The sequence below is a fragment of the Leptonychotes weddellii genome, chromosome 9, assembly GCF_054177405.1.
Source record: "Leptonychotes weddellii isolate Sample4059 chromosome 9, ASM5417740v2, whole genome shotgun sequence".
Taxonomy (NCBI): Eukaryota; Metazoa; Chordata; class Mammalia; order Carnivora; family Phocidae; genus Leptonychotes; species Leptonychotes weddellii.
Window position 1 is genome coordinate 86,168,262 of NC_138377.1, and position 18,954 is coordinate 86,187,215.

The following is an 18,954-nucleotide window of genomic DNA, read 5'->3' on the forward strand; positions in this document are numbered from 1 at the left end:
AAAATCATTTTCCAATCTTAACATGCCTATATCAGGGGAGGGGGAGTAAAATCCAAATGATCTGTGAAGTAAATAGTACTTCAGCTAATTGCCACTGTTTACCATTTGTAAAATCAAACATTTAGAGAGTTCTTTGCAATTACTAGTAGAAGTTCTATAAAAAACAAACTAAAGCAGAACTCTTGAGCTAAAATAATGCTCCCCCTAAACACAAAACAGAGAACCTCTAACCAAACTTTGTAGCCAATGATAATAGCTTTCATATACCCTTTTAAATCTGGTAAAGAAAGCTTTCCTGTATTAGAAACCCAGGATTAGCTTTAGCACAGTACTATTCAAAGTGTAGTCATAGACTAGTAACATCAGCATCGCCTAGGAGCTTATTTAGAAATGCAAATTCTTGTGCCCCCCCCCCAAACCTAACTGAATTAATCTCTGGCAGTGGGGCCTACCAGAACCTGTTTTAACAAGTTTTTCCAGTAATTCTTATGCAAGCTAAAGATTGAGCAGCGGTAGCCCTAGTTTGCACTGAAAGACTCAAAGTAGCCAACACACCAGGTCAATGGTAACTCTCAGATACAAGGTAACCATCATCAGTACAGCATGTACTGTATGGGAAAAGAAACACTGTGACTTGCTATAGTCCCCAGAAAATGTCCTCAGAAGATTTCTAAGTCATTTCTTCAATTTGGGGATAACTACTATTAAATATAAGACATTTATATGAATATCTTATAAATATAAGACAACATCACAAAAATATTAAGTAGGTTTTTTTTTTTTTAGAAGAGAACATTGGGAGTTAGGAAACACTGAAATTATATGCAAAAATTTGTGCACGTAACTGTTTCTTCAGAAGAATAAATCCAAGATTTTATCTGATGCTCAAAGAATGTGAACCAAAATAAGTTATTTTTTAAATGAGATTTAAAAGTTACTTTTAAAAGTTATTTTTTCTTTTTCCTCAGACAATTTTGGTTTGAGAAGAGAAAAAAAATTACATTTTAGGGTCTTTGATGGCTTCCATTCTGTCTACAACTTGTAACTTATTAAAATGTTGGTAATTTTAAAATTCTAGTTGTCCGAATCCAGTTTTAATTTAGAGTTTCCAATCTACAAAAAAAACTTATAGTGCCTCTTTATTTGTATGTTACACAAATTCCATCCTTTATTATTCTTGTATTATAGTCTATAGCTCACAAATAAGAAGGAAAAAAATTCTTTTTCCTATTAGATCTGCATAAAGTTAATAACAATATAGAAATAAATCTAAGAGAAGAGAAAAAAGGTTACGATTTTAAAAACAACATAGTAAAAACATATGTTAAAGTCTAGGTTTTAAAAATTCACCACCTGGTTATATGACTGTACATAATTATCAAAACTCATTAAGCTATTCTCTAAACATAAGTTAATTTCATTGTTTATAAATTATACCTCAATAAGACTAGAGGGGAAAAAACTCCCTTTGACCATATTTTCTTAATAATCTCAATTCAGTACCATTAACAACTTTGTTTCTGATGAAACACAAAAGGAACATCAATAATATTGATGGTATGCCTACTACTTAAGACATTACACTAGAGGTTGAAGATACAAAAAAAAAAGAGGGCAAGCTGTCAAAGTCCAGGGGTGAGTGGGGGGAGGGGAAAAAGTCAAACAACATCTAGCACAGAATAATGCCTAATAAGTGCTTTTAAATGAATGAATACATATTCATAAATAATTATAAGATAAACGTTAATAGTGATACATACAAAGTTTTGTGGCTGCATGAAGGAAAACTGCAAGTAAATGGAAAAGAAGCCAACTAACAATCAGGACTTCATTTCAGTTAAGAAGGTCACTACTGCCTTGCTCCAGACAAAGCAAAGAGCAAGATACAGAGGGATTTTCAGGAAAAAAGCACTAAAGGAGCTGGAAAAGTGGTTAGAAATTAAATATTGAAAGGTCTTATACTCTCCAGAATATCTGAACTTCATGACTATTAATGTTAGGAAGGCAAAGGATTTTAGGCCAAAAATGACCTGATCAGACATGCCTACTGTAGTAACAGAAGAAAGGAAGAACTGGACGGGGGAGGGGGCGGACTGTAGACAGGACATCAGTTATGACGCTATCACAATAATCCAATTGTTCTTCTAATGACTATTACTTAATGCCAATAAATCTATACAAAATATATAATGAACTCAAACACATCTTATAAAAATTAATTCAGTGCTCTGTCTTATCCATTGTATAGGAACAAACTGTTATACCATCTTTCTTTTTCCTTGGAAAAATTTTAGATCATCCTTCTAAGCCTATGTGAAATGTCATTTATAGACTACCTCCCCTTTTTTTCCTGTTGAAAGAACTCATTCTTACCTTCTTGTGCTCTCATAGTCATCTGTTTACCACCTTAAGTTAGGTAAATATTATCTCTCCTACTAAAATTGTTAAAATTAGAGGCAAGGACTTTATCCACAATACCTAATAATGACAACTTAGAAATGATAACAGCTATAATTACTTGAACATCTCCTAAGTAAAAATCATTTTATTAAGCACTTTAAGTACATTTTCTGTAATTATCACAATGACTTTCTTTTTGAGAAAAGGAAACTGGGAGTCAGGTTAAGTAACTTGCCCAAAGTCACAGGTAATAAATAAGTGGTGAAGCTTGGATTCAAATCCAGATTTGTCTGATTCTTCACCACCAGCTTGCCATACTTCTTAGCAAATAGTAAACTCTGCTAGAAAAAGAGATATTAAATACTTATGTCCATTAACTTAATTCTATTACATGTAGAGAAAAACCTTTCTTATACATCATGTTGAGGAATAACAATATTATATGGTAATTTGTTTCCATTTTTTTCAGGTGACTTCTAGTGCTACCTGAAGGCTATAAGCAAATAAGGTGCAGTAATTTAAACAACCAAACCCAAATAATACTATTATTTTTAAAAAATCACTTAAAATTACATGTTTAATGATGCTCTTCTTCAAGAGTCTTATTCCAAAAAGTTTCCAAATGCATCAAGATTTTTTAATATCCTCTTGAGATTTTATTTAGAGCTTTTTATAATTACAACAAATAATGACTTGCTGTTTGTAATGTGCTAGGTGACAAGGCGAATACAAACAGCCCCTTCTTAAGGAAATAATATAGACACAAACAAATATAATAAAAGGCAAAATAAATGAATGATACACAGCTCAAAGTGAGGAATGATCCTTGGAAGTGGTTGTGGTGATCAGACACTCCCAAAAAAAGAAGGTAAATGGAGAGGAAGAATAGGGACATTCTAGAGACTTAAAAAGAATAAGGAATCACCACTGACAAAAATGAGTTATGCAGGGGCGCCTGGGTGGCTCAGATGGTTAAGCGTCTGCCTTTGCCTTGGGTCATCATGATCCCAAGTTCCTGGGATCGAGCCCCACATCGGGCTCCTGGCTCAGTGGGGAGCCTGCTTCTCCCTCTTCCTCTGCCTCTTCCCCTGCTCATGCTCTCTCTTTCTCTCTCTCTCTCTGTGCCACAAATGAATAAATAAAATCTTTTAAAAAAAATGAGTTATGCAATAAACTTTACTCTGGGGAAGAGTAGTCAGTTTACGGGAATGGGGCAAATATGAGACCAGAGGGAAAGAGACCAACTGAGAGTACCGAGGTGGTATAGGATAGAGATTAAAGGTACTCATCCTCTGGAGAAAATGAAGCTCCTACACATACAGAACTCAACCTATAATAATGAATCCACACTGGGCAGAGGTAATGGTGGCCATTCAAGGAGATACCTAAGACAGGGAAGGAGGCAAGTGTACCAGTAGATAAAAAGGAAGAGACCTACCAAACCCTAAAAGTGGCAGTGGAATCTTTCAGTTCCATAAGAGGCTAACAATGAGTAGGAGCTCAGTGTGTGAAGAAAATGAAGTGCAGGGCTGGGGCTCACTGGGAACAGGCAAAAGGGTATGGAGGGAGGTGGGCTAATCGGCAATGTTGGAATAGAATGGATTTGAAGGTTCCATAGGACAGGTGGGAAGCCTATGATAAATGGGAGAGGGAAAGGTGAAACGACCCCTGGTTTAACAAAACAGAAAACATTTTCCAATTTGACCCCCTACAAATTAAGGGCAGAATTAAAGCCCCATTCGGGCAACCATGTATTTGTCCACACAGCAGTATACTGGGGGAAAGGATGCCTGGAGCCTGGTTTAGAGGAAATGGAATATAGGTGTATACCACTGCAGTAGTTGGGAAGCAGAGTAGCAGAATGCAAAGAGGGGAGTCTCAGAAAGCCATGATGCACAGTGGCTGATCGAGAGAACTTCACGAGCTTAAGAAACTTGGGATAGTGAACTATTTCCAGCTGGTGTTCCACATGCACAGAAATGATGCCCTGAAAGAGTATTTGGGTAGTTGTTGTGTGAATTCTAGATAAATGATAATGTTTGGTTCATTCTTTTTAGATGCTAGTGAATCAAAGGTAAAAATACATATAAAATAATTGGAAATACAGAGTTGGATCTCAGGAAGACTAAGGACTAAAATTGGAAGATTTAAAGTTGAAAGTTAAAAGTGACTGCTTAAGTTACCAAAAAAGGAAATGTAAAGAAGGATGATGAGTTAAAGGAAGAAAAGGCAATGAAATAGAGTAGCCAAAAAGGAAGAAAAAAGATAGTGGTAACAGTTTAACAGAAGCTAAAGAGAATACTTTCAAAAATGAGTGATGACAGCTTCAAATACTCTAAAGAAGTCATGAAGTAGTAAGAGTGAAAAAAAGTGAATAAACATGGTGATAAATAATCTTTAAAGGAGCAGTGTTAGTTGGTAGATGGGGATGATATTCAAAAGGTAAAGAAATGAATCACAAATAAGCTAGTAAACACTTTTTTTTTTTTTTAAAGTAGGCTCCATGCCTAGTGTGGAGCCCAACACAGGGCTGAACTCACGACTCTGAGGTCCTGAGATTGAGACCTGAGCTGACATCAAGAATCAGACACTTAACCAACTGAGCCACCCAGGTGCCCCATTACAAATATTCATGGTAAGAGGAAGACAAAATATAAGGATAGTAGGCAGTAGGGACAAATTTCCTTCATCTTAAAAAAATTACCTGAAAATGTTTATAAGTAGAAGGAACCTGGGAGAGAGAAGAAATGAAGTTGTAAGTTAACTGAACAAGACTGTATAAGAACTAGAGGTGACAAGGGACAGGGTTAGCTTTGGAGAAATAGAATATACGTGATTTCTGAGATCAATGTCTAGAATAAAAGTAACAAGAAAAACATTTGACGTTTTAGATTATTTAAAAGGATGACTTCCAACTGAGTACTTACTAGTAGACCAGGTTAACAGCTACGAAACTAAAATAAAATCTCCAGAGTACTGGAAAAAGTTTAAATAAACATTGTAGATAAAACATGACATCAAAAACTAATGATGTACTATATGTTGGCTAACTGAATAGAATAAAAAAAAAACTAAAAAAGAAGTATTAAAAAATAAAGAAGTATTTTAAAATAAAAAGATAGGATCCAGTCAAAGTTAAAGACCACAAAGTCAGAGTTGATTGAATCAAACACCGGTTGAGTAGTCTAGAACTGAGCATAAACTTCAGGAGAGGAAGATGTTCTAGTCTCACGTTGGGTTTTATGCCAAGTGAGCACGACTAAAAATGTAAAGGATTCCACAGCAAAAACAAAGCAGCAATCAAAACAGATGACCCTGAGGATGAGGTTGACTATAAAATTAAATAGGTGCTGCTGGACTGGAAAAAGGAGTCAAAGTCCTAAAAACTCAAAAGGAGTTATCCTACAGGGTAAGAGGAATTGGAAAGAAATGAACAGTGGGTATGATGAGATTAAAATGGTACTGTGGTATAAGAAAGGGGGTACAATAACTTAACAGTTGATGTGAAGCACTGGCACTGAAGAAGTCCAGGTACCTGATGTCAGGCTAATAAGGAGGAAAGAATGTATGAGAGAGGTGTTAAGCCATCAAGAAAGGTGGGCAAATCCTTGAAAACAGTAGCTGAGAAGTGACCAGAAAGTAACATAGAGGTCATTTTATGATCTGTAAGAAAATCACTTTCATTCTTCAGTTCTAACTTAAAAAAAAAAAAAAGAACCACCTCACTTTGAATAATCAACCTAACTGCTCTATATCTAAACAATTTTTGACTATTTTTAAAAAAATAAAAATCCATCCTAAGGGATGTCTCTATTAATGAGATACAAATGAAAGCAATGTGGGCTGTGAAAGCTTTCTCTGCATAGAGCAAATATTAGCTACTCAAATAACCCAAGTTGAATGAATTAATAAAAAAGAATTCCCCAACAACAGTGGCCTCATGTCTCTCATTCCACTGAATGAATGCAAGGATAGATGGTTTGATGGGTAGATGGACAGACAGAGACCATGGATTATAGAGAAAGAGAGAGAGAAAAACAGACCCAATAAAGTTCCTAAGATCACTAAAAATCTTACAGTCCCTCAAAGTAACTGCTTTGAAAGAATAATATTCATGAGATTACATGTATTTGTTTGGTAAATATATTTAAAACATTTGACTTTCTATATTTGAAAATGACCATTTAAAAAATTCTACAGGAAAAAAAAATGCCCATAGAGAAACCATTTCCCTAACAAACCTACCCTAATTTCTTAGTCTAACTGTTCTTATAATTTTAGTTCCAGTAATTTTATGAGTTACGATGCTGGGAAAATAGTTCCAGGCATTATCCTAAAAGTTCCCTATTATGAGACATTTAGCTCCTTAAAGGATAACTGTTTTAAAACAAACTTTCTGAACTATAATTTTAATTGGTAATTACCGATGTTTAACTCATCTTACCTCATCATATGATTTACATAGGCTTTGCTACAGCTAGTGTTGTATCTGCAAAAACTACAATGGACATACGTAGGAAAGTGATTTGCAAAATCTTTTATTTCGGAACAACACTCAATGCACTTGTGAACTCCCCGACGATACCTTATGGAGATATAAAGAAAATGATAAAAATATATTTTAAAACAAAAATAATAAGGAAGGGCCTTATTAATATTCTGTTAATTAAGGCCAAGGTGTTTAAATGAACATAAGAGTCATAATTTGAAAAATCTGTTATGGAACAACAACTAGAGTAAGTGTAAACAATCTAACATAAGTCAGTGTTTTTCATTGGCATAAAAGGGATTAAATTAAGCAATACAAACATCACAAGATATAAGCACAACATATAATAATACCAATATAATAAATGAATATTATAAAAAATAATTCAAGTACTGTTCAATAGTTGTAAAAAAATACCTTTTTATTATTTGCTTGGCCTTTATGTCATAGTGATAGCATATAAATGTACAAGAGAGCTGTGTAATAGAGTAAATCTATATTAAATAAAGTTTTTATACTTAAGATTAAATTAGTGTTATATATGAGGAATAAAAGATTACCTTAAGTTCCTCAATGCTGTATTGACTTTACTTTTTTTATTGCTACTAGCCAATGTGCTTTGTTTCTTTTGCATATTAGAGATTTTTGATTTATATTTAGATTTACTTCCATTAGGCTTACTTGCATTAGGTTTACTTGTATTGGATTTAGTTGGATTAGGTTTGCTTGTGTTAGATTTTGTGGGATTTTTAGCAGTTATATTTTTAGTCCTTGGAGGTGAGAGCTGAAGGGTAGAAGTGCTTGCACTAATGGAAGGTGTAGTTGAAGATCCTGACTGAAGCGGTCCAACTGAAGCTCGAATAGTAACCTACAAAAATGGATAATGTTTGCTTTAGAAAATTAATCATGGCATTAGTATTAAAATATCACTGTATAACAAAAAGTTAAACATTGAGTATTTGGAAAGGGCAAGTATAAACTATAATTGGATAAGTCTTCCATTTATTCTAAATGTTCATACCAATTAAATTATATTAAACTTGATATTTATTCACTTGTAATACTACATTTTTGTATTGATATCAGTCATGTTAACAGTTATTAATGTATAATTAGGAGTTAATGCAAATTATATGACTACTGAAAGAGCACATTCCATAGCTATTTTTATGCTCTGATATAACTTAAATAATTCACAAACACAGAGATCAAAATTTAAATCTCAGAGCCCAAAAAATAATTCTAGAAAGGCCTGCATTACCCCTCAAAAACTATAAAACAAAAAGATCTAGAGTAAACACGACCTCCTCTTTCCAGGGGCTCATTAGGCAGGATTTATGTATACAAAGGTTATGGGAGTGGTTACATCAATTCATTATACTGATGGAGAGTTTAGTAATATTTAGAATTTCCTTAAAGAGAACTAATATAAAGCTTATCATTTAGTATCCAGAAATTATATTTGTTGGTTGGCAATGAAAAACAATTGCCTACCAACATTCTTATTAATCATTTAACTATACTTCTCGCATGTATTTGAGGAACAGACTATGAGGAAGTCCTATGAAATACATGTGTTTTGGTATCACACAAAAGCACTGGACTAGGAATCAAAAGACCTGAGGTTAAATCTCATACCATGCCTTCCTAGCCATGTGACCTTGAATAAGTAACTTATCCTCTTCTTTATCTACAATATGGGGCAATTAACTGCCTTATCTTCCTCATTGGATTGCTGTATGGATTAAGTAATAGAATGTATGAAAAAGCATACCAAAAGCCTTATTCTAAGGTGCTATAAAAACATTTAGTATCATTATTAATATTATTACTATTATTATTAATAAGGGAAAATATGAGAGAGGACTGCACTGCTTACATTAGTGTTCTGCATGTCTAGTTCCAGCATGGAATGAATGGACTGCAGGGAAGGATGCTGGATAGCTTCTCTTGCTCTAGGTCTTCAGAGCATGGCTTTATATTGTTTTAGTTAATTCAAATAACAGACATACCCACATTCAAAGGTAAGTACCCAAAGCCAAATATAAATGTTTTGGGGATTATTTCACTTTGGATTATCCATGCCTCTGTTTCCCTCCACTGGAGCAAATATTCAAGAGCTGACTGTATATAAAGAAGTCAGAGAAAACAGAGGTATATAAGGCAAAAAGGGAAAAGTAAATTACAATCATCAGTATACAGTCAGACATGTTGTTTGCTCACTTAAAACATAATGCTATCCAGCAGCAGAACTTGCTTCTCTGACAGTAGACTCAGTAATAACAACGTCAATAAAGATCTGAGAACCTATGGCACTCAAGGCACTATACCAGATGCTGAGGACACAAAGATAAAACATGAGTCCTGATCTCAAGCATCTTATAGTTTAGCAGATAAAACCAACATATACACTGCCAACTGGAATAGCTCAAACACAGCCTATATAAAATTGACACAACCCACTGACCCAGGGAATAGTTAATCTAGCTGTACTTTTTACAAAGGAATATCACTTTAGCACAGCACACACCACTGACCATAAAACGATGGTCAGAAGGGTTTTTTTCTAGATATAGGAATGATAAAACCTAAAATTAAAGGCTTAATAAAAATCAGACATCATTTTTTAAAGTATATTCAACAGATAAAAGAAGGCAGGAGTTAATTTCTATTATCATACAAAATGTTAAAATACAACACATTTAAACTCACTTTTGTTCCAGGAGGCAATCCTTCCAGTTGTTTAGGTTTTATAAATGTTCTATGATGTTGAGTCTTATGATCCATTTTCTCTTTGCATGTCAAAAATTGCAGTCTGCATTTTGTACAGCGATGTATTCCTTTTTTCTGTTTTAACAGAAAAAGGGAGGAAAAATAATTTCTACAACCACAAATCTTGTATCCTTAAATTGCTCTAATTTTAATGATACCTAAATAATTTTAAAACTAGTATTTTACATCACCCATAAAAATAACAGCAAATTTTATCTCATTTTTTAAAACACTCTGCATTAGTATTTGGGTTTCAAAAATGTCTATTCCTATACAGAAATTGAACATAAAAGTTCTATCTGTAGGTTCTAATGAAAGTTCTCTCAACAGTGGTGTGAAAGCTCATCAAATTATAATTTTAAAGTGTTTAGACACATGATATGGTTAAAACTATACTATGTTTTTATCCTAGACAAAAGTAAATTCTTCTTAATTTTTGCTATTTCCAGTTGGTTGACAAGTTGGTAAAATAAATTCAATTAACCAGACATTTCAAAGAAGGTCGTTATAGAAATGGTTGTATAAAGTAGTGCTGTCTAATATAACTTTCTGCAATGATGAAAATGTTCTACAGCTGCACTGTCCAATATGGTAGCCACTAGCCACATACAGTTATTAAGCAACTGAAATGTGCCAAGTGCAACAGAGGAACTGATTTTTTAATTTTATTTAACTTTAATTGATTTTAACTTCAATAGCCACATGAACATTGAACAGTGCTGATATGGAGACATAAATCAGAACAACTACTGCCAATCTATTTACTGACTGATATCCCTTGAGTGAGTCCCTCTTTAAACCCAATCCTGTTATTATTCTATAGCTGGAAAGCAAGACCCAAGAAAAATCTAAATCACTCCCCCTTAACTAGTTACTGGCGCTGCCAGGCTCCTGATCCAGTGTTCTTTCTACTATATAATATCAACTACAATCTACAGGCTCTCATTAAGAAATGATATATATACGTACATATATATAAACTTAAACAATACATAAATACAAAAGAATGTTTTCTCAAAAGTTACATTCTGCCAGATACATCACTATTTCCATTTAAATGCACTCAATCATTTATAAAATTCGAACAAGGTAATATACTGAGAAGTACCTGGCACAGTTACTAGCACACAGCAGGCATTTCATAAATCAAAGCTCTTTACAAAATTCAAAGCAATGTATAAATATAATGCGTTTGTATTACTATTCTAGCTGCATCTTAAGACTATTTTGGAAGTGTGGTGCATTGGATTATATCGTAGATACAGGCAATTTTTAAAAATTCACTTATATGTGCTGAAGGAAGAGGCAGAAAATGAAAACTTGGCCAAGAAACAGATACTAAGACAACAGGACAGAAAGAAAGTTCTCCAGAATCCGATTCCCAGAAATCTTTTTTCTATCTATAATCACTCCCCAGGTTACCTCATCCAGTTTCATGGCTTTAAATACTATCTATCCAACTGTCTACTTGACATCACTACCTGAGCGCTAATATGCATCTCAAATCAACATGGACAAAATTGAATTCTGGATTTTCCCCCTACCTCCCTGTCCCCCCCCAAATCTGTTCTCTCAGTCTTCCCCCTGTGACAGTATATGAAAATTCCATTCTTGCAGCTGCTTCAGACAAAAACTTGGTAACTCACTCACACACCCCATATCCAACCTATTAATAAAATCTGTCAGCTCTACCTTCAAAAACTTTCATAATCTTTCCACTCCTCATTACCTCAAACTACTGCTGCCATACTGGTCCAAGACACTCACCTGGACTCTATCTTCTTCCTGTCATGTTCTTTCCTCCCTGTGGTTTATTCTCCCCATAGCTGCCAATGATCTTAAAACACGGCAGATTGTTCACACACTTAAATACTCTGATGGTTTTCCAAAGTCCTGTTTCTGGTTTACAAGGCTCTGCATGAACTGGCCTGCATTCTATTGCTACAAGCTAATCTCCTATTAGTTTTCCTCTTATTTAGTTTACTCTGCTCTAGCCACAATTGGTCTCTTTGCTGTTCTCTGAGTACCCCATATGTACATTCACTTCAATGCTTACAGAATATTTCCTTTCCCAGATTTCCACATGGCTTATTCCTTTATTTCCTTCAGAGAGGCTCATGTTTTACCACACTACATACATAACAGCAACCGTTCCTCCACTCCCAGTACCTCCCTGGTACTCTCTATCCTCCACATATTCCTTCCACAGTACTACAACCAGCTAGCGAACATATACATTCAAACATAAACACACATATATTTATCTTTCTCTACTATTAATTCAAATTCCAGAGAGCACAAACTTTGTTTTGTTCACTGCTATATAATACCCAAAATAGCCCCTGGCACATAGTAAGGCACTCAATAAATATTTGTTAAATAATTGGACTGTGAGGCAGAAAGCAAGACACTGATAGGGAAAGTGCATATGAGAAGCAGGTACAATTTAACATGTCTGCCATTCCATTTAATGAACATTTGTCCAGACTCATGAGATAGAATATATTAATCTACTATTCTCTTAGTTGGACACAAGTCTTGCACATGTCTCTTGTGCATGAATGCATTTCAAAGTGATAAGAATGATAAACAGTACATTTTTAAATAACATCATGTTCAATCAATGAAACAATGATCTATTTTGATAGAGAAATAATGATCTGTTTTGAACTTTTTTGATACACATACTCCACTGTTCGGGAGACTTGAGGGATTTAAGAGTAATTATGACTTTATGTAATTTCTGCCCTTAGACCTAATGTCAATGTAAAATCTGGGTCTGTGGTAAAGCAGTAAAAGCCTGGGCTCTGAAGTCAAATTTTAATTCTGCTTTTTATTAGGTAGTAGGACACTGAGCAAGTTACTTTCTCTAAAACTTTGTTTCCTCATCTAAAAGTTAGAAATAATAACACACATATGGTGATTGTGAAGATGATAATGCTTGTAAAGCACCTGCTGCTGCCATAAGGTAAGTGACTTCATATGTTAACTAGTTAACATTTTTATTAAAGATCTAATTAACATACTTGACACATCTGAAATCACTTTTATTATTTCTTAAAAGTCATACAAACTGGATTGCTAACTCTAAAATCACCCGAGACTTAAGACTTCTTTTAAAAAAAAGTTACATCCAAAGTCTTTGAAGACAATAAAATGAGCCAGAGAATCAACAATTCTTATTGTCTAATACCACACTGATATCATCTCAATTATAAGTAATAGTCCTACTCAGCTATGGTGTTCCAGTCTTTGTAAATAATTATGCGAACTGTAAATATCTTGAAGGATGCTGATGATCCTTATTAATAGATTTCCCCCTCTTTACTGCTGACTGCCTATCTCCTAAATATTCCATATAAACAAAAGAAAGTTGGCAACAATGGCAAAACAAGACAAAACTCAGTGTATAAAAACCTTATAAACCACACAGCCCACATTGGGCCCACACATCTCTTTCATAATTATCATTCTTCCCATATCTACATCTCACTCTGGAGCTTTAGGAAAGCATGTGGGAAAAATTATGTTAAAAGGCCCATAATGAAATAGCACTACCATTTTATATCTCATTCTCCCATTCAAATTTAAGCCCAAAGATGAAACAAAGAGCCCAAAGATGAAAAAAAATTCTATTCCTCAAAAAATGTTAATACGTATTGTGCAAATAAAGGGCTCAATGGCCAAAAATGTCTGGGAACCAATACCCCTTGCTTGGAGATTTACAATATTCATTAGCATATTAAAATCTCTGAGAAATCCTGTTTTAAAAAACAGACTAGCAAAACTGTTTGATATTGTAAATCTAGGCATTTACCAAATTTCTTTACTAGTAACAATTTGGGGGGAAACATCTATTAACACCTGATGGAACACTGTTGGGGAAACCTAGAATAGAAAGATTTTGTCAGAACTTCTCAAAGATGAGTATCATCCCAGTCACAACATAGGAGATACTAAATTCACTTGGATAAAGAAGGGGCTATATATATATATATTACACACACACAATGGAATATTAGTCATAAAAAAGAATGAAATCATGCCATTTGCAGTGACATGGAAAGAACTAGAGTATTATGCTAAGTGAAATAAGTCAGAGAAAGACAAATACTATATGATTTCACTCATATGTAGAATTAAGAAACAAAACAAGCAAACATAGGGGGTAAAAAAAAAAAAAAAAAAGAGAGGCAAACCAAGAAACAGACTTCTAACTGTAGAGAACAAACTGATGGTTACAGGAGGGGACGTGCCCAGGAAGATGGGTTAGATAGGTAATGGGGATAAAGGAGGGCACTTGTGACGAGCACTGGGTGTTGTATGTAGGTGTTGAATCACTAAATTCTACACTGAAAACTAATATTACACTGTATGTTAATCAACTGGAATTTAAATAAAAATGTAAAAAAAATTCACTTGGAAACTGTACTTTTATGATATTTCCCAGTTAAAAACCACAACTTGATTTCATGATTATCGAATGACGAACTGAAAGCAAAGTGAGCACCAATCAGCATGCCAATTTCATCAAGAATAATAATAATAAAAAAATGTAATGAGCTGATTAGGGAGGTGGCAAAACTTGATTACATGATCAGATTCAGTAAATCCAGTGACTTCTGATTTTGGCAAAGACACTGTCATTGCTCTTTCAAGCACTTAAGAACAGGATCAGTGTTACATAAAAGTTTTCAGCCCAAACAAAGGGTGGTTTAATTGCTTCAGGAAAAGAACCAGTAGGCATAACATAAGAATTCAAGAGAAGAGTATTAAGTGCTAATACTGGATCCCAAAAATTTATATAGCAGAACTAGCAGAATCCATCCACAAAACAAGTGATGAGTTCATATACCAAGCAGTAAGTGTCATTACTGTTTCCTTTATCACTGGCAGCTATAAAAGACCACTTCTGGTCAATGATAACAATATGTATTCTCATCATAAGGGGGCTAAAAAGTGGAAATAAGGTTGGAAGAAAAAAAGGAAAACAAGATTATGAGTCCTCAATCTTTTCTTAGTTCACGCTCACCTTTACCCTGATAACTACCTTCAAAATCATTCCCATACCCACTCTTGGACCCCGAAATATCCAATCTTATGGATATTCCACTCATCTTCCCTTTTCTCCTTCAATCCTGGGTTTCCGATTTCTAGCTATCTTTCAGAATTTTCACTTATGAGCCACAACATCACCAGAAAGGAAGCAAGGAAAAGAAGTGGAAGTTTTACAAGTAATTCAACATAAATTGCAAATTAATCATGTCATTTGGAAAATCTTGCTTCCCTTGCAGAACAAATCTAACCAATATTCTAAGTAATAATCTTTTTGCTAAAACAACATGAACAAATAACTGGTAAATCTCACCTGATGCTTCATATAATGATGCATGTAGGGTGTTGCAATTTTAATAACTTTGAGGCAAAATGGACATAGCAAGTTCTTAGTGTTTTCGTGGGATGTTCTAAAATGAGTCTCTACATCAGAAAATGACGATGATCTATAATTGCAAACCTACAAATAAAGAAGGTTTAGTTTAACTTGAAAATGTATGATATACAATTACAAAGTAACAATGATAGGTCATTTGTTTAGAAGAACATCAGCTACAACTCATTCAGCTCTGATACCTATATAACCAAGAATCCCATTAATGCAAGCACCGAAAGATAATCTTTGAGACAGAAAACTTATCTATCAAAGTTTAAGGATACTTCCCAAAACGTAAGTAGGTATCCTTCTTTTTATCAGATCTTTTTATTTACCACCCCCATCTTGACTTGGAATTTCATACTATAAAATTTTTTTTCTGCTACATAAAACAGCACCTTCCTTTAGATTATAAATGGCCTCCAGGCTATGGCAATATATTTTTATCTTCTTTTTCTATCTCTTCTTCAAATTCTGAAAAAATGCTAATCCCAAAGCATTTGGTAGGGTTCTCTGTAACTAAAAGCATTTCATACTTCCCTTGTATTCTTCCTTATATGGTAAAATAAGTCCCTATGCTTGTCTTTCTGCCACAGGGCTTTTCTTTGTCCAATCGGGAGTAGGTATAAAATGGCCTGTGGGCCAATTTCAACTCTCTGCTGACCCCACATACAATGCATGAGTTATGCCAAAGTTTTTTTTATTAATAAATAGTTTACAAGAGGAATTTTAATTTTAGTAACCAATTTTATCTAAATCGTTAGGAAAATAAAAGAATATATTTCATGGCTCATGAAAATTATGTGAAATTCAGATTCCAGGGTCCATAGATAAAGTTTAAATAAACACAGAGCCAGATCACGTCCATTTACTTGTCTGTGGCTGCCTTTGTGCTACAATGGCAGAGCTGATTAGTTGCAACACAGACTGTATGACCCTCAAAGCCTGGGGTGCTTTATATCTGGTGCTTTACAGAAAAAATTTGCTGACCCTTGGCCCAGTAGGTTTAAATCTTATCATCAAAACACCAGAAAACAAACAAACCAAACAAACACTAAGTATACAATAAAATATGTGTAGTATACCTGGCAAATATATGGCATTTCCCCAGGCTTATGATTGTCCTTCATATGCTGTAAAAGAATATGCTCTGTTTCAAATGATAATTCACAGATTTTGCAAATGGCTAAAAGTGGGGGGAGAAAAGACATTACATCATTTTAAGATATAGATATACACATTACACACACACACAAATATCAAATCATTATGTTGTATAACTGAAACTATATGTCACTTATACCTCAATTAAAAAAAATCTATCTTCACCAGGCAAACAAAACAGATATATATGTGTAAAATTCATTTTATATATCTATATCAACAAAAATAACAATAGCATTGGTGTGCCTAACACAGTTCTAAGTACTTTACTTACATTAGCTCACTTAATTCCCACAACAGCATTATGAAGCACGTATTTCTATTATCCCCATTATTCAAATATTAAGTAACTTGCCTGAGATCACATAGCTGTATTAAGAGGCAGACCTGGGATTTGAACTCAAGCTATCTAGCTCCAAAATGATTTTAACTATGACTGTAGTTATTTTTCTTATTCAAGTTTAAATGAAGGGCATTAATTTCATATTTGAAAACTATGATCTGAGGTTTTTAATTTAGTTCCCCACATATAATGCACAGGCTTTTTACTTTAATGAATTATTTATAAGAGGGGCTTTAATTTTAATAACTAGTTTTAACAATTTAGGTAAGTTAAAACTTCTCCAATATTGCCCCCAAATTCCAAAGTCTTTTTCTTAGTCTTATTCCTTTAACAAGCTTCTTTCTCAGAGTTTACATCATCAAAATTGATACTATCCCATACTTAAGCAGAACTGTAACTTACTAGAAAATTCATGGGGTGTATGCGTGCTTTCAATGTGACACTGCAGTTGAAATGGTGTGGGAAACTGACGATAGCAGTGCTGGCAGGTGGTGTGGTTTTCCCAGCTCTCACTGCTCTGCTTCTCAAGTTCCAAATGGTGTTTCATGTGGTTCATAAACCTATAAATGATTGTCAACAGGTGCAAAAATTCGGATTTAAAAACAAAAATCTAACAAATATCTGAGTCTAAATCTTAAAAATATAGATACATTATTCAAAATAAAATCTCAAAAGCCTTAAAAGTCCTCTAGAAAACTGTGTGTTTTAAATAATCACTTTCATTACATGGCCAAATAAACATCTTTGCTTTAAAAGAATCCATCAATGTAAAAAAAAAAAGAATTCATCAATGTAATTAATCTGAAATATTACTAATTTGCTCAAATTCTTAATCATTTCAGAGTATTAAAATGTTTTTTAAAGATAAAAAAAGCAGGCTTTTTTTCCATACATGAATACTATTTACATTTTTAAATAAAATACGTCAAAGGAAGGAAACCCTACCACCAAAAGCAGCTACAGTCATGAGAGAAATCTTTTAAGGCTGTGAAGATATACAATAGATTCCAGCTGTTTAAAAGACAAATTACTGGTATTTTTACTTGTGTCTTGGTTTCTAAATGCATGTAATAGCAATTTTAATGCCTACAATTACAAGAACCTTTTGTTTTATTTAATGATACTGGTTTACTGTTAGCACAGACTGTTCATTTTAACTTGCAGACTGTGCCCTTTGTAGGCAATGTCCATTTTTCAGTTTCACATTCTGCTATTTCAGCTTCCCTAAAAGGCTTCTTATGAGCAGGAACTATGACCTTCAACAGCAAAGAGTGCAATATAAATGGGAATACCTTTTTAAAAGAGCTTACTAAAGCTTTTTGCTGAATTTGAAAGTAAGGTTATGACAATTTTTAGTCTGGGTCAACTATTAACAATTACTCACTTTGAGCCCATAAAGGAAAGAATCTTGAAAGTAAGTGATAATGTCATTAATCTGGATAGCAGTCACCATGAAGGCTATAACATTTATCTCTCGTTCACACCTTCACAATAGTACTTCTCTTGAACAGGTTATGGCACACTTTGAAATATCTTTTTGTCCTCCCTTGGTTTTAACACCAGCTCTACAAACACCTATAGAAAATCTTAGTCTTGGCCAAATATTTATACATAGAGAAAAGGTCATGAGCCATTAAACTTTTGGCTCACAACTTTAAGCAATTAAAGTGTATCTGTATAAAATAATCTCTTAACTAGCAAGCTTTCGCACAATTATTGTATGAGCCCCCATTGGGAATGCAAGCTACTTAAACCAACAGATGGAAATGAAGGAAACATAAAAGCAAACTTCTTACAAGGATGTTCACAGAATAAAATAAACCTGTTTTTGGTGACTCTCAGTGTAGGAGAAAAAAAAAAAATCATTCCACAATATGTTGACAAGGCAGAGAGTAAAAATCTATAGCTACCATTTCTACCATTCTCTACAAACATCAATTTGTCTTCCCAGTTTTACTGTTAAGATAAAATATTATTTAACATATATAACTTCTTTGGTTACAAAGTATTTACCATTAAGGTTATGTTTCCTAAACAATCAGTATTTCAAAAAATGCTCAATTCCAGGATGTTATAAATACTGTTTGCTTTAAATTTTGAAATATTCAGGTACTCTAGAAATATGTAGCTAGTCTTCTGAAATAATAACAAGAAAAGGAATTTAACCTTCATATGTTTAATATTAAGTGGGCTAATCTCAAAGGAAAAGCCAAAAGCTATTGCTGAAATAACCTCTAATATATACATATTTAAGTATAACAAGGAACTAAGTCAATGAAACATATTTCTGCGCTTTCACCATATTTATTAACATGATTCTTCTGGTGTTTTTTACTATTAAAATGTTAAGAATAT

The 18,954-nt window shown here is 33.7% G+C and overlaps 1 protein-coding gene across 15 annotated transcripts in view; it reads right to left on the reverse strand.

The window, feature by feature from the left end:
* Positions 1 to 18,954, reverse strand: part of ZNF280D (zinc finger protein 280D) — a 301,459-nt gene that overhangs the window by 52,326 nt on the left and 230,179 nt on the right. For 13 of the 15 annotated variants that reach the window (XM_081831114.1, XM_081831118.1, XM_081831126.1 and 10 more), the window contains 7 exons: positions 17,002 to 17,159; positions 16,178 to 16,278; positions 15,030 to 15,176; positions 9,602 to 9,736; positions 7,450 to 7,757; positions 6,845 to 6,985; positions 5,105 to 5,131 (listed from right to left, as the gene is read on the reverse strand). In XM_081831114.1, coding sequence (XP_081687240.1) covers positions 5,105 to 5,131; positions 6,845 to 6,985; positions 7,450 to 7,757; positions 9,602 to 9,736; positions 15,030 to 15,176; positions 16,178 to 16,278; positions 17,002 to 17,159 — 1,017 coding nt within the window. The remainder of the gene's footprint in view (positions 1 to 5,104; positions 5,132 to 6,844; positions 6,986 to 7,449; positions 7,758 to 9,601; positions 9,737 to 15,029; positions 15,177 to 16,177; positions 16,279 to 17,001; positions 17,160 to 18,954) is intronic. The other 2 variants (XM_081831120.1, XM_006732967.2) reach the window with 1 other exon arrangement.